At 40.8% G+C, this 14,886-nt stretch overlaps 1 protein-coding gene across 8 annotated transcripts in view; it reads left to right on the top strand.

The window, feature by feature from the left end:
• The window catches only part of TP53BP1 (tumor protein p53 binding protein 1), a 97,644-nt gene that overhangs the window by 72,233 nt on the left and 10,525 nt on the right, over window positions 1-14,886 (top strand). For 7 of the 8 annotated variants that reach the window (XR_015252615.1, XM_086710519.1, XM_086710521.1 and 4 more), the window contains 5 exons: window positions 1,723-2,206; window positions 5,862-6,014; window positions 11,919-12,190; window positions 12,861-13,010; window positions 13,303-13,733. Coding sequence is in view for 7 of the 8 variants with exons in the window: in XM_086710519.1 (XP_086566645.1) it covers window positions 1,723-2,206; window positions 5,862-6,014; window positions 11,919-12,190; window positions 12,861-13,010; window positions 13,303-13,733 (1,490 nt within the window). In the remaining variant the exon portion in view is untranslated. The remainder of the gene's footprint in view (window positions 1-1,722; window positions 2,207-5,861; window positions 6,015-11,918; window positions 12,191-12,860; window positions 13,011-13,302; window positions 13,734-14,886) is intronic. The other variant, XM_086710522.1, reaches the window with a different exon arrangement.

The raw sequence follows: 14,886 nt of genomic DNA, 5'->3' as shown, positions 1-14,886 counted from the left end.
ATCCTTATTCACTTGAGGTTCCTGACAGGACTCAAGCTATGACTACCAAATTTTTACCAGGCTCTCTTTGGCTAGAACTCTATTCTAAATCTCTCTTTAATCTCCTGTTCTGGTAAACTGATGTAAATAAGATAGAAATCTCAGAAACTTCTCCTTTTGTCTTTCTACTCAAGATCCGGGGTAGAGCATTTCTTAAAGAGCTCTTCATGTTTCCTTTTTTCGGCCTACCCATGTCAGCTCAGTTGTTAAGGGGTGAGAGCTTCTCCCAGATTGGAGACAGCTTTGTCTCAGTGGTAACTAGTCTTTCTCTGGGCAAAGAATACAGCAATATATGACATGGTTTCTAGATCCTTGGTCATCCTGAATGTTATCTTCTGTGGGTTTATGCCTTATAAAATAGGATACTCCAAACTGAAACAGATCCAGTTGTGGTCTTACTGTGGTCAGTTCAGAATGGATTCCTTTTATCTTTATTCTGGCTACTATGCATTTAATGGAGCCTAAAATGTGTTAGTTTCTTGTTTTGTTTGTAGTGCACTGATTCATCGAATTCGTAATTTACCAAAAAGTTAAAAGTTTATACGCATTTTCTACATGAATTTGCTACTTATACAATTAGTTTACTTAATCTGAGAGTAGATTTTTGCAGCTACTCAATGGAGAGAATATCAATAAATGTCCAGAGTACATTTATTAAGCACTTACTGTATATTAAGCCCTGTTAGATGTTTTAAGTAGAGATGAATAAATAAGACACGATTTTTTTTTAAGTTTATTTAGAGAGAGTTGGGGAGGCAGCGAGAGAGAGGGAGATAGAGATTCTTCAGTCTGTCAGTGGAGAGCCTGATGCAGGGCTTGAACTCACAAACCACAAGATCATGGCCTGAGCTGAAATCGAGAGTCGGATGCTCAGCTGACTGATCCACCCAGGTGCTCCTAAGACATGAATTTCAAGTTTCTATGTATGTTACCTGCTCACTTGGAGTTAATCTGGGCCTTTTTGTTCTGGTTAAAGACATTTAAGAAAGCCCTTAGGCTCCTCAGGACTTCATAGTATCTGTTTCATAGGAGACATTAATCAAATGGTTGTGGGATAAATAAATAAATCCCTGGTGTAGCCAAATGAAAAGAAGTAGGCTATATCTTGAGAACTTTCTTAGAGGAATCAAGTCATTCAGAATTGTTAGTTGTAAGATATGCCAGTTTATCTGGCAAAGCTCGAACCTCACCTATAACTCTATCCTGTATAGATGAAGTTTCTTTTTCTAAAATTTTTGCTTGTTGTTCGTGGGTGGAGGTGAAGAAAAGAATCTAAAATGCTAGCAGTCATTTAAGGAATGTTAGAACCAATAAAAACCAAATGAGACATGTTGACCTAATTGATCTCTTATGAAGTAGATCCTTAAACAGCCTTCATTGACTATGACTTCAGTAATGACTTTAAATTTTTTTGTTTACCTTATTTTCCTGTGTCAAGTTTCAGAGTTCATAGCTAGTGATGGGAATAAATTTTATGACTATTGTATCATCATGGTGATAGAGTCCTATGTACCATTATTTTCTCAAGAGTGAAATTACGTTGAGAAAGGTGATATGCTGGGTCGCCTTATTTTCTCTCTTTCCCACATTTTTCATATTGTCAAATTATGGTTCCCTTGCTAGTACACACACAAACTCACACTTGTTTACTTGACATGGTTTCTTTATATGGTTGATTTTCAGAGGGAACTCGCTCAGTTTTCCAAGTACTCAAGATGAAGAAGGAAAGGAAAGATTGGAAGGTGACCAAAGGACCAGGCAGAGTCAACAGCCCATGCAGCCCAGTTGTCCTGTCAAAGACCCTCCATCTCCTGCCTCTCGGCAGGTGGCTACACAGGGGTCATCCAGTCCTCAAGGGGAAGCATTGAAGACAGATGTGCTAGAAGGCCAGAAAGAAGGACGAAATACCAATCAGGAAAAACCTAGTAATGCCTTGATTGAAAGGCCCAGCCAAAATAACATAGGAATCCAGACCATAGAGCATTCTCTGTGGGTCCCAGAAACTGTTTCAGCAGCAACTCAGACTGTAAAGAATGTGTGTGAACAGGGGACCAGTACGGTGGACCAGAACTGTGGAAAACAAGATGCCATGGTTCAGACTGACAGGGGGAGTGGTGAGAAACCAGTCAGTGCTCCTGGGGATGATACAGAGTCGCTCCATAGCCAGGTGAGAGAACGTCTAGGGTATCTCAGGGGCCCTGTTTTGACTTTATGGATTCCCAGAGAATTTAAGTTGTGATACTTCTACCTAATGATAATTTTTGTGCAGACCAGTCATTAAAAACAATTTTTCCAAGATAGATAGGGTTGTGAAAATTATGGGTAGCTATATCCAATAGATAGTCTCTTATGGAAAATGAAATAGTGCTAGAGTTTATCAAGTAGGTCTTTACTGGATGAAAAAGCCAAAAAATATAGACTGGGCCCTGATATATTCTTCTACATTTAATCTTTTCCTTCTGCTGTCATTTGCATCCTCCCTTAAAAGCATTGGAGCTAATTGCTTCTCTCCCAAGTCTATTTCACCAAAGTTCCCAGGAACTAAAGGAGTAGGAAGCAGAGGAGAAGAGATAGAAGAAACATGAAGGATAGTGTAGCACAGTATTGGAAACCAAGAACAGTAAGAGAAATAGAGGAAGGGGGTGTCCTCAGGCGGTGAGGACTGCACAGGCTGCAGCTAGACATAACGGGAGGAAAAGGATCAGGGGTGGTGGAAGTGAGGCTGGAGGAGCAACAGGTTCTTGGGAATAGAGTAAGGGAGTAGGTAGTAGTAACAATCGAGTTAAGAGGTGATGGTAGAAATGTACGTGTTAAGAAATAAGAGGAAGTTCAATTTCGTCAGGTGGCAGTGGGTTCCATGGTAGGGAAAATTTGGAAATTACTAATAGCGGTTAAACTGACTTTTCAGTTGCTGTGGTAGATCGTCTTCACTTGGAATCTGCCTAGGAAAGCTTCATTAGTGATGTGCGTCTCATTCTAATTTTCCAACTTGTTTGTTTTATAAAAATAAAATAATATAGTTCCTCTTTATTGAACACCTACAGTGTATCAGCATTGTGCTCAAGACAACCCATGAGGTTGGTATTATTATTCCCATTTCACAGGTAAAGAAATCAAGCTGAAGAGAGGTTAAGTAACTTGCCCAAGATTTTGCCATCAGTAGGTGGCAGAACTGGAATTTGAACTCAGCATATCTGACTTCAGAATCGGTATTCTTTTCATTATGCTATGTTGCTTTTCTATTTGATAATCATGGCCTGTGTAGTCTTGTTCTGTTTATCCATGCCTCTCCAGGAACTCCAGAAATTCTGTTTATGTTATTAGTCTTTTTGATAACATGGTCTCTGAGACCTGAGACTTTATCAGTTTGTACAGATTGAAAATAGAATAGCCTTTTGAATATAGGGGTTATAGTAGATCAGACCCTATTTTGCACTTGTTTTTACCCTTAAAGTGTTGGCATTCTGCTATAAATAACTTCTCTGCCTTTATAAAAAGAATTAAACTTGATCCTAAAGATAGCAATCTCGTTGAAGCCACTAGATTATATTTTCCTTACTTAACATTTTTCCTCTGTAAAGTAGGGAAATAATCCCTGCTCCTATCTCATGTTGATGAAAGCAGGAACCAGTGAGCCAGAGCAGTTAGGCCTAGGCTTTGGAGTCAGACCACTTTATCTGGAATATGCGAGGATTAAATTAGATAAAGCTCTCCACACTGGATCTGGCACAGAGTAAACGTTCAATATATATTGGCTGCTGCTGCTGCTACCTACTGATTATTATTATTTTAAATACTGCTGTTACCACCAACAAAGCCACTGCTGATACTGTACTACTATTGTGTCATATGGAGTGAAATAACTTTTTAAAGAGCTAGTTGCTCCTGTTAAGAAAGGTGCTAGAAAAATCTAGGTAAATAGGTACAGTTTGACTTGGGAAAGATGAAAAGTTCTGGAGGTGGATATGGTGATGTTTGCATAACAATGTGAATGTACTTAATGTCACAAACTGTCTACTTAAAAATGGTTAAAATGGTAAATTTCATGTTACGTGTATTATACTACAATGAAAAAACAGAGATGGGGTGGGTGCGGTAACAGAAAATATAGATTGGTGTGCTGTCTTTTGAAGAATGGTTGGAAAATGAGGAATGCTTTCTGGAGGTTTTCCAGGTGTCAGTGCTTTTGTATCCCCTGCATTCTGGGTAGGACTGAGGCCAATGGGGAGAAAAGCATAGGCAGCCTACCTTTGACATTGCTTAAAGTTTGACTTCTTTATCCAGTGGGCCTGGAGCTAGGCTTTTAATGAAGGAAAGTATGGTTTTGTTTTCATTTTCTTAATCTTCCTTTTATGATGACAAGATCTTCAAGTTATTTATCTTTACAGAGACCTCTTTTCAGAAGACTATTTGAAGAGAGAGTAAGCATAGATTTCTTTTTATCTGCCCCCTTTTCCTTCTTTCCTTTCTTATTCTATCAGTCATATTTAAGTGTCTGTCTTGAAATGATCATTTGTCTGGCTGTTGTAGTGGAAAAATACAGGAAGACTTCTTGAGAAGCCTGAATACAAGGAGTGCTTTATGTATCCCTGAAACCTTTTAGACATCTGTGATCCCGGACCTGCCTGTCTGTGTGTGAGGGCAGGAGGTTTAGCAGTCATGGTTCTGATGCAGGGGCACCCTGATGATTGAGATGTGACAGACCAGTGCTCTGGCCATTCATTAGCCAGAATTATATATATAGAAGTATTTTAAGGAATTAGTGGATCTAAGTTTCCATGCTTTTTATTTATATTTATTCACATAATTTACATTTCCATTTTAGTGGATATTTTACCCCCAAGATGGAGTTGGAGTGGGAATTATTCAGGTAAATTATTGAAAGCTTTAGGTAAATTACTATCACTACCACATTGGTCAGTGAAGACCCAGGATCATCATCATTGCAGTAATATATATAGTTCTTTTCAAAGACTTGAATACCTTGACAATGCTGAAAGAAAAAATCAGTCTGCTATGGGGAAATAAGGTGGGAGAAAAAAAGTGTGCATTTTCTCCTCAGAACTACCGGTGGGGTTGAGGGGAGGGCGTGGATGCTGTTAAATGTGGTATATGTGGATAGCAGTTGTCATATAAACAAAAATGCAGGGCTTATTTAAGCTATTTATTTAAGCTATTAAATTAATCCTTTATGGTACAAGTAAATACAGAATCCTTTTACTGGGCACTAGCTTGGCTCTTAAGTTACAATCTGTTATTTGGAAGAGATTAAATAATCCATATTTAATCCTGAGAAAAATCTGTGTATCTTGTTCTAGGCATAAAGAAACTATAGTTCTGATTTACTAAAGCAGGAAAAACAGACTGCACTGAGATTAACAGATACTCTTGTTTTTATATAAAGTTTTAAAAATATGCCTGCCTTCCTTTTTTTAAAGAGATGTTGCAAGTGTAAGTTTATATACTGATTGATAAGTCAGCCTCAAAATCAGAAGGATTATAATGTAAATGTACTTGTGTGGGGGGGAGGTCAGAGTTTCACTTAAATATCCTAGATATAAGTGCTAGATGTTACAATTTTGATTGAGACAGAAATAGGTCATTTTAAGTGATAACTGATACAAACTCTTCCTAGCCTCTGGCTATATAGCTGTTCCATCCCTGTTCTTATCTATAGGTGAATAAAAAAATAAAGCAACTGGAAAATTCCATCACACTAGATTCATGGAACCTCTGAACACTGCCTATCATGAAGCAGTTGATTTTTGATTCTGCCACTTTGCAGTGATACCTATGCTTGTGTTCTATTTTTTCTGCCACAGGGAGAGGAAGAGTTTGATATGCCTCAGCCTCCACATGGCCATGTCTTGCATCGCCACATGAGGACAATCCGTGAGGTTCGCACACTTGTCACCCGTGTCATCACAGATGTGTATTATGTGGATGGAACAGAAGTAGAAAGAAAAGTAACTGAGGTAATGCATACTTAGGTCTATGTGGCAAATTTCTTTCAGTAGAAAAAATTCCCTGGCTCTCCACTTCCACCCCTTCCCGCCTTTCTTGTGCAACTAGCTTCTTTGTTTTCCTTCATCTTGTGAGAAAGATTTAAGAATCTGGTAAGAGAGGAGAGTCTTGAATTCTGTGTTTTTCCCAACCACGAGTTTACTGTTTAACCTCTGGCCACTTAATTAACCAGTCCCATCATGGTTTCTGTTTCGTAAAGAACAGATTGATAAATCTCTGTTATGTTATAACTACATTTTATCTATTATTTTTAATTCTTGGAAACTAAAGAGGTTTAGAACTCTTTGCTTTGCTCCATGTTTTCTCACTTGTTGTCACGTTTGCTCATTGTGTCCTTTCTTGGTCTCCATCCATGTGTGGTTATAGACCTGTTTGTAGGAGATGCACCTTTATGTCTTAGTAGGATTCATTATGGACTCATTCCCAGTGTTGGAAAATATCAGCATTTATTCACTGTTAGATTGGACGGCATCATATGCTGACTGTTTACATCTCAATACTGGCTGAAATCAGATTTTCAAGAATTAAAGATGTGGCACTATCTTGGTACATATGTTAATTTCTGGGAACCCATTTTATTAATTGATGAGAGGCACAGGTACTTCCTTCCTTCCTTAGGCCTTGTTGCCATACTTAGGCACATCTTAAAAAATTTGCCAGATAGCCATACGGGAAGTTGAGACCAGGGAGAATTAAACTCTGATATATATATAGTCTTATTAAATGGAACACATTATTGCAGTTGTTCACTAATGGGCCATTGTGGCCCTCATGTCAGAAAGCATTTGACTTTAGTTTGAGAAATGTTCTTGTGTATTTTATTGTACACCAAAATCCCAGATGTTAATTCATCTTCAATTTATATGTTTGTGGAATTTTTTCAATATTGCTACTATTTTAGAAAAATTAGGAGATTAGCAGCTTTAGAAAAACAGTTTGATTTCATGAACAGTTTTTGTAACTCTTGTAGTTTAAAATGTTATTCATGTTACTATATTATTTGATGTGGTGCTCTCAAAAGTATATTTCTGGAAACAGGCCTTTTAGCTACTCTGAGGGGGGGAAAAGTTCCATGGTAATAAGTTTGAGAAATACTAAATGCTGTAAAACTTCCCTTCCCCCATGGAAATTCACAGTGCCTATTATGTTAAAGGCTCTAAGAAGTCCTTTATTAAAGATGTCTGTTTTATTGTTTAACATAGAAGTTACCAAACTTGACAACTGAAATTTTTTATTACTTATTTATTTTTTTACATTTATTTATTTTTGAGAGACTGAGAGAGACAGAGGACAAGTGGGGGAGGGGCAGAGAGAGGATGAGACATAGAATCTGAAGCAGGCTCCAGGCTCTGAGCTGTCAGCACAGAGCCTGACACGGGGCTCGAACTCACAAACTGAGATCATGACCTGAGCCAAAGTCAGATGCTTAACTGACTTAGCCACCCAGGCACCGCATCAACTGAACATTTTTTAAGATAATACTTATTATACCCCCTTGGAATATAGTTTGGGAAATATTACCATAATTAAATACATTAATAATAGCAACTAACATTTCTGTAGTACTAACTATATGTAAGGCACTACTGTACGGACTTCAGTGATGGAACTTATTCAATCCTCACAACTAAGCTGTGGGTTAGATACTGTTATCACATTTTCCACATGAAGAAACTGAGGATTAAGTTAAGTTAAAATAACTTGCATAAGGTTACATAGCTAATAAACAGAGGAACTAGAACTAATTCCAGGCAGTCTAGATCCAGAGCCTGCATTCCTAACCACTACATTATGCTGCTTCTCAAGAGTGAAGTGATGTGTGCAAGAAGGAAGATGCATATGGTAGTTCACATGAGGATGAAACTCCTCTGAAGGGAATTTTGCTAGTTTGTCTGGATGAGGTCCAAAAAGCATTTGAGTTGGACCCTGAAGGTTTTAGATGTTGGGAGATAAGGGGAAAAGGCATTCCATACAGAAAGTTTGGTGAGTAAAGGCACAGAGACAGAAAGTAAAGAGCACACAGGTATGAAACGTTTAGTTTCGTTTTTAGTCTTTTGACCTGAGAAGACTCTAGGAACACCTTCCCTCATAGCTTGTATTCTTTGCTTATTATCTTTTAGAAGTTTTATTAATTTATTTACCTGTACCTTTTTTTTTTTTTTTCCACTATGTTCCTAGCACTGTGGCAGGCCCTGGAACTAAGAAGATAAAAAGACACTGTCCCTGTTTTCTAGGAGCTTATATAGACATGCAGCAAATCCAGAACTTGTTGGTTGCTGTTGTAGAGGGTGGCAAGATGTGTTAGAAAGAGGAGACTGAGCCTACCAGCTTACCTGAAGGTGGCTAAAAGACCTCACAGAATATGTAGCTCCCAGAGTGTGGCAGATAACGTTGAGGCATGGGGAAGAAGGACATCATAGGCAGAATGAAAAGTTATGTAGACAACGTGGCATGCTTAATGAATATTTAGAAGCTCAATATGACACAAACAGTAGGGTAGCGAATGGTAGGAAAGGATGCTGTTGAGTTTGGTAAAGGCCCCAAGTATGAGGGCTTTGTATACCACAGAAAAGAATTTAGATTTTTATCTTTGGTGTGATAGATGCCTTTAAAGAATTTTGGAGAAAAGAGTGACATGCTCAGATTTGCATGTTGGGAAGTTCGGATTGGCAGCGGTTTAACAGTGGACTGGTGTGGGTTGAGGCATAGTTCAGACAAGAGGTAATGAGTGTTGCATTAGGACAGTGGCAGTAGGGGTTGAGAGGAGAGACAGATGCATTAAGTACATAGAAGGTGAAATTGATAGACTGGTGAATTCCTAAATGTGGGGATACAGGGAGAGGGAGGAATTTAACATGGTACGTGGGCTTTTTCCTGTGCAGTGAGATAGAGAGTGGTACCATATGCTGAGACAGAGAATGTAAATAGGACACTGATTTGAGAGAGATTATTCAGTAAATACTTACTGAGGGTCTCTTGTGCCATGCACTGTGCTGGATTTGGAGGATATACCCAGGAAAGAAGATGGTTACAATTTCTGTCTTAATAGGGTCTCTGTAGTCTAGTGTATAAGACACACAGGAAGATAAGTAAGCAAATACATTAAAAAGATGATAACAGGCCACCTTCGAGCCTGGATCTGTCATTACAATAGTGATGGCTTTGACTGTAGGACAGTTGCAAAGGCAGTTGTAGCTGGCTACTGTTCCTGGGGCATATTCTCCAACAGAGACACAGCCTGGAATCCCAGCCTTTTAGGCTGGCCATGCATGCCCCTACACATTTGCTATATTCAAGTGAAGGGATTGACTTCACTTCTGGGCTCACAACACCTCCTTTAGTCAAAGGATCTCAGTAGATAGACTTGAATCTGGCTAGAGCAGGCAAGTTGGTGATAGGAGACAGAGATTTGAGAAAGTCATGTTTTTCACTGATACTTTTTGGAGGTGGTACTCTTTCTGGTAATGACCCCGAGGATAGATGGCTGAAGCAGAGAAAATGGTTAATGGTGGTAATTATATCAGGAACTTGAGAGTTGCTGGATGGGTCATCTGATGGATGTAAGCCACAGAGAATAGTGACAGAAATAGGGACGGGGAGAAAAGGGAGGCTGTGAGCCAGAGGTTAAGGTTTTCATCCATGAGAGTGAGTGGGTGGGAGGATGTTGGTGAGTAACGGAGGGGGAAAGCCAAGTTTAACAAAATGGCAAATAGTGGTTTAGTAGGAGCGAGAGGTGGGAAATAGAAATGGTCTGTTGATGGCAATAGGGAGCAAAGTTGCCTCTTACCTCCCAAGTCTTTTTTTTAAAATTTAATTTATTCCATTTATTTTAGAGAAAGAGCCCGTGAGTGGGGGAGAGGGGCAGAATGGGGGAGAGGGAGAGAATCTTAAGCAGACTCCACACTCAATGTGGAGTGAGGCACAATCCCACGACCCTGGAATTGTGACCTGAGCTGAAATAAGAGTCGGGTGCTAAATCAGTTGAGCCACGCAGGCATCTCATATCTCCAAACTCTTGAATTGAGGTTTGGTGGAGAAAAAAAACAGTCTCTGATAGAGTTATAGGGATTGTGAGATGCACCGGTCATATCCAGGATTTATTCGTTGAAGGCAAGGAAATGGAGAGAGGATGACACTGTGTTTTGGTTGGGTTAAATTTCAGTGTCCTTAGTATATCCAAAGGGAAGGGTTTTTTAGTTATTTGTGAGTTTGGAGCCGAGTCATTCTTATATTGTTGGTAGATAGGTAGGGATGAGTCTGGTGAGATTGTCCAGGGAAAGCACGGAAGAGTAAGAAAAGGAAGAACAGAGTCCTGCACAATACTGTGTCTAAGGGAACAGATGAAGAAAGAGGAACCTGAAAACAAGCACATATCGAAGTAGCCCTTAAAGAGGTGGAATGAAAAAAAAAAAAAAAGAGGTGGAATGAAAGTAAAAGTGACTTTGTAGATTCCAAAGGAGGAGATATTTTCAAGAAGGGAGTGGTTAAAATTAATCATTTAGGGGATACCTGGGTGACTCAGTTAATTGTCCGACTTCGGCTTTGGTCACAATCTGATGGTTCATGGGTTTGAGCCCCATGTTAGGTTCTGTGCTGACCGTTTAGAGCCTGGAGCCTGCTTCGGATTCTGTGTCTCCCTCTCTCTCTGCCCCTCCCCTGCTCATACTCCGTCTCTCTCTCATAAATAAACATTTAAAAAATAATAATCATTTAATTATCTTACAGCATTGAGTGTGTGTGCATTGCATACTGTCTGCCCAGAGAAGCTATAAACTCTGAGGGGAGGGTCTTACACTTCTCCATATCTTCTCTGATGATATGCATGGTGATGCATGAATAGTCTAGAACAGGAAAGCAAGTGTGCTGTAATTTCTCAATCCTGTGTCCAGAGAGGACATTGTTGACTGGCCCCAGAACCTTTTCCCATAAGCCTGGGAATTAGCTTCCAAAGGCTGTTTAAAACTGAGCTCCACGATCTCGCGGTCCGTGAGTTCGAGCCCCGCGTCGGGCTCTGGGCTGATGGCTCAGAGCCTGGAGCCTGTTTCCGATTCTGTGTCTACCTCTCTCTCTGCCCCTCCCCCGTTCATGCTCTGTCTCTCTCTGTCCCAAAAATAAATAAACGTTGAAAAAAAAAAAAAATTTAAAACTGAGCTCCAGTTAACCACTTACCAATCCATCAAAGTGAGCATGGGAGATAAAGTCTATTTGATATTCCTGTCTTCTATAGATACTGCAACCTTGTACATTTTGATTATTACCTTTCTGTTTTTCATTTTTATAAACAATAGTATTTTTAGCCTATTTTTGCCTATAATTTTCTATTTCCTGTATCATTTATTGAAAAGTAATGTAAAATAACCTGATTTCAAAAAACATGTCATGCTACCCACTGCTGATGAAATACCCAGAATGGCTCCTAACCATTTGTTTTCCTTATCTAACCTTCCTTCCTCCTTACCTCTCTTCTCCCAGACAGAAAATGTCTGGGTTACAATTCTTGCTGTCTTCTCAGTAGGCAAAGGTTGTGAACTTGTTCAGTAAAAAGATAACCTAGCTCATAATAGAGATCTCTTTGTTTCCAATCCATTGCAACCTTTATTTGTATTTTATTGGGATATAATATATTCCCTGTAGAATGCTCAGGTCTTAAATGTTCAGTGGCTCTTAACAATTAATTGTGTGTAACCACTGCTCACAATAAGATCCAGAACATTTCCATTAATCCAGAAAGTCTCCTCCTGATGCCCACCTTTCTGAATTGAAATTTCTTAGCATCTCTAGGATTTTTTAGCCACCACATTAGCATGATGTTGTTGTGGCTTCTTTTAGCTTTTGTATCCATTTCTTCCTTGCAGGAGACTGAAGAGCCAATTGTAGAGTGTCAGGAATGTGAAACCGAAGTTTCCCCTTCACAGACGGGGGGCTCCTCAGGTGACCTGGGGGATATCAGCTCCTTCTCCTCCAAGGCATCCAGCTTACACCGCACGTCAAGTGGGACGAGTCTCTCAGCCATGCACAGCAGTGGCAGCTCAGGGAGAGGAGCCGGACCACTCAAAGGGAAAACCAGCGGGACAGAACCCGCAGATTTTGCCTTGCCCAGCTCCCGAGGAGGCCCAGGAAAACTGAGGTGCAGACAGGGTCTCCAGAGAGAGAGCTACAGCAGGGGCAGGGTTGCTGACATTTTAATATCACAGGAAAAGGGGAGTAATGGGAAATCCCCCCCCCCCCCATCCTCCAACTAGGAAAATTCAAATATTCTTCCTCCCCTTTTGTTCCTCTCCTGTTTGGGTTTGCATGGGAGAAAGGGTGGAGCCCTTTGAGAGCTAGACTCCTAAGACAATGTAGAAAAACAGGTGAGGGGACTTTGAGAATGCTGGCACATGCTGCTGCCACCCCCATTTTCTGTAGCCTGTAGTGTTTTGACTGGGAGTGCAAAAAGTTTAGGGTAGTAACCTCAACCTGATACATCCCTAGCTTTTTGTTATCCTCTGCAGGTGTCTAGAGCCTGTAGTAGAAGAGAAGGCAGGGAAGAAATGGGTGTGCTATTTTTGAGGGCAACAGTAGGAAGCTTTGTCAGGAGGGAATAGACTTCCATAGAGGAGGATGTCCTTTACTCGTTATCCTACACTCCTACTCCCTGGCTGATATTTTGGTGGTGGGTGTGCAGGCCAGCTTCCTGCTGTGTTGGAGGTCTAATACATGTTGGCCTGGCATGTGGTTTAAGGGCCATGGGGAGACTTTGTGGAGAAAGGATCCAGTAGCAGGTGCTGTCAGACTAACCTGTCTTCATTCTCTAGTCCTAGAAAAGGGGTCAGTCAGACAGGGGCGCCAGTGTGTGAGGAGGATGGTGATGCAGGCCTTGGCATCAGACAGGGAGGGAAGGCTCCAGTCACGCCTCGTGGGCGCGGGCGAAGGGGCCGCCCGCCTTCTCGGACCACTGGAACCAGGTACCCGGGTAGTGTGAGATACACTTAGTCTATGACTTATGCAGAAAAAAAGGGAGTAGAGAGAAGAGAGGGGAGTAGAGAGTATGTGGGGTGTCAGGAGGGACATGAGGGGTCCACATTGACTTGGGAGCGGGCAGGGATCAGAGAGGCCACCGAGAAACCAGGCTTAGGCCTGTGATGGGGTCCTCCAAGAATGGGCTGAGGAAGACCCGTGGACAAAGGAGTGGGAAAATTGGCAGTTCGAAACTTTTCTTAGTTTAACTGCCTTCTCCTATCTCTTATCTTTGTTTAGAGAAACAGCTGTTCCTGGCCCCTTGGGCATAGAGGACATATCACCCAGCATGTCCCCAGATGATAAATCCTTCACTCGTATTGTGCCCCGAGTGCCGGACTCCACCAGGCGAGCAGACACGGGTGCCGGTGCTTTGCGTCGAAGTGACTCTCCAGAGATTCCTTTCCAGGCTGCTACTGGCCATTCTGATGGCTTAGATGCCTCCTCTCCAGGAAATAGCTTTGTGGGACTCCGTGTTGTAGCCAAGTGGTCGTCCAATGGCTATTTTTACTCTGGGAAAATCACTCGTGATGTCGGAGCTGGGAAGTATAAATTGCTCTTTGATGATGGGTACGAGTGTGATGTGTTGGGCAAAGACATTCTGCTGTGTGACCCCATCCCACTGGATACGGAAGTGACAGCCCTCTCGGAGGATGAGTATTTCAGTGCAGGTAATAAAGGGAGTGGTGTCTGTAAGAGATTTAGTGTGCCTGGGCCAGTCCTCTCTCCAGTCAGTAATTACCAAGGGCATTCTCTCCAGCCCAACTACTCTTCTTCAGGGGTCTCCAAAGCTACAAATCCCATTCCTACTATGTGAGGTACTCTCACACTGGCTTTTTGTTTTCATTTGTTGCTTATTTTTGAATTAACTTAAAAGAATTTTTTTTTTTTTTAATATTTATTTTTGAGAGAGAGAGAGAGAGACAAAGTACAAGTCGGGGAGGGGCAGAGAGAGGGAGACACAGAATTGAAGTAGGCTCCAGGCTCTGAGCTGTCAGCACAGAGCCCGATGCGGGGCTCGAACTCACGAACCAAACCATGAGATTGTGACCTAAGCCAAAGTCAGACGCTTAACTGACTGAGCCACCCAGGTACCCCTGAACTTACTTTGGAATAATATATTTACAGAAAATGTACAGACTGCTGTGTAAAGTACAAAATACTGTGATAACGTGAGAAGTTCTCAACTACCCCTCAGCCAGCTTCCACTCTTGTTAACATCTTATCATAGCATGGTACATTTGTCAAAACTAAGAAACCAACCTTGATTCCTTACTAACTAACTAAATTCCAGGCTTTATTTGCATTTTATCAGGTTTTATATATCCTTTTTCTATTCCAGGATCCAATCCATTAGTCTTCATGTGTCCTTTGATCTGTGACAGTTTCTGAATCTTTTCTTGTTTTTCATGGCCTTGACAGTTTTAAGGAGTGTATGGTCAGATATTTGTCCCTCAGTTCTGGTCTGTCTCACCTTTTGTTTTATATTGGAGTTATAGGTTTTGAAAAGAATGCTATGGAGGTAAAGTGCCCTTTTCATTATGTCATGGAGGATTGAGGCCTATGTCATCCACAGGACATCACTAGTCACGTTAACCTTTATCACTTACTTAAAGTATTTGCCCGATTTCTCCACTGTAAAGTTAGTGTTTTTCCCTTTCGATTTATCTGCTTTTTCACCACTGACTTAAACTTAGTACCTGCCTTGCTAGGAATCTAGTAGGTGAGTGTAGCAGATATATTGAGATATTTTTGCTTAGGAAGACGTCGTTAGTACTATATTTTTATGTCTGCACAGCAACCATTTACTGTCTGGTTTGAAAA

The sequence above is a fragment of the Puma concolor genome, chromosome B3 (genome assembly GCF_028749965.1).
Source record: "Puma concolor isolate L17-30 chromosome B3, mPumCon1.1.hap2, whole genome shotgun sequence".
Classification (NCBI taxonomy): domain Eukaryota; kingdom Metazoa; phylum Chordata; class Mammalia; order Carnivora; family Felidae; genus Puma; species Puma concolor.
This window is presented reverse-complemented; position numbering and strand designations above follow the sequence as displayed.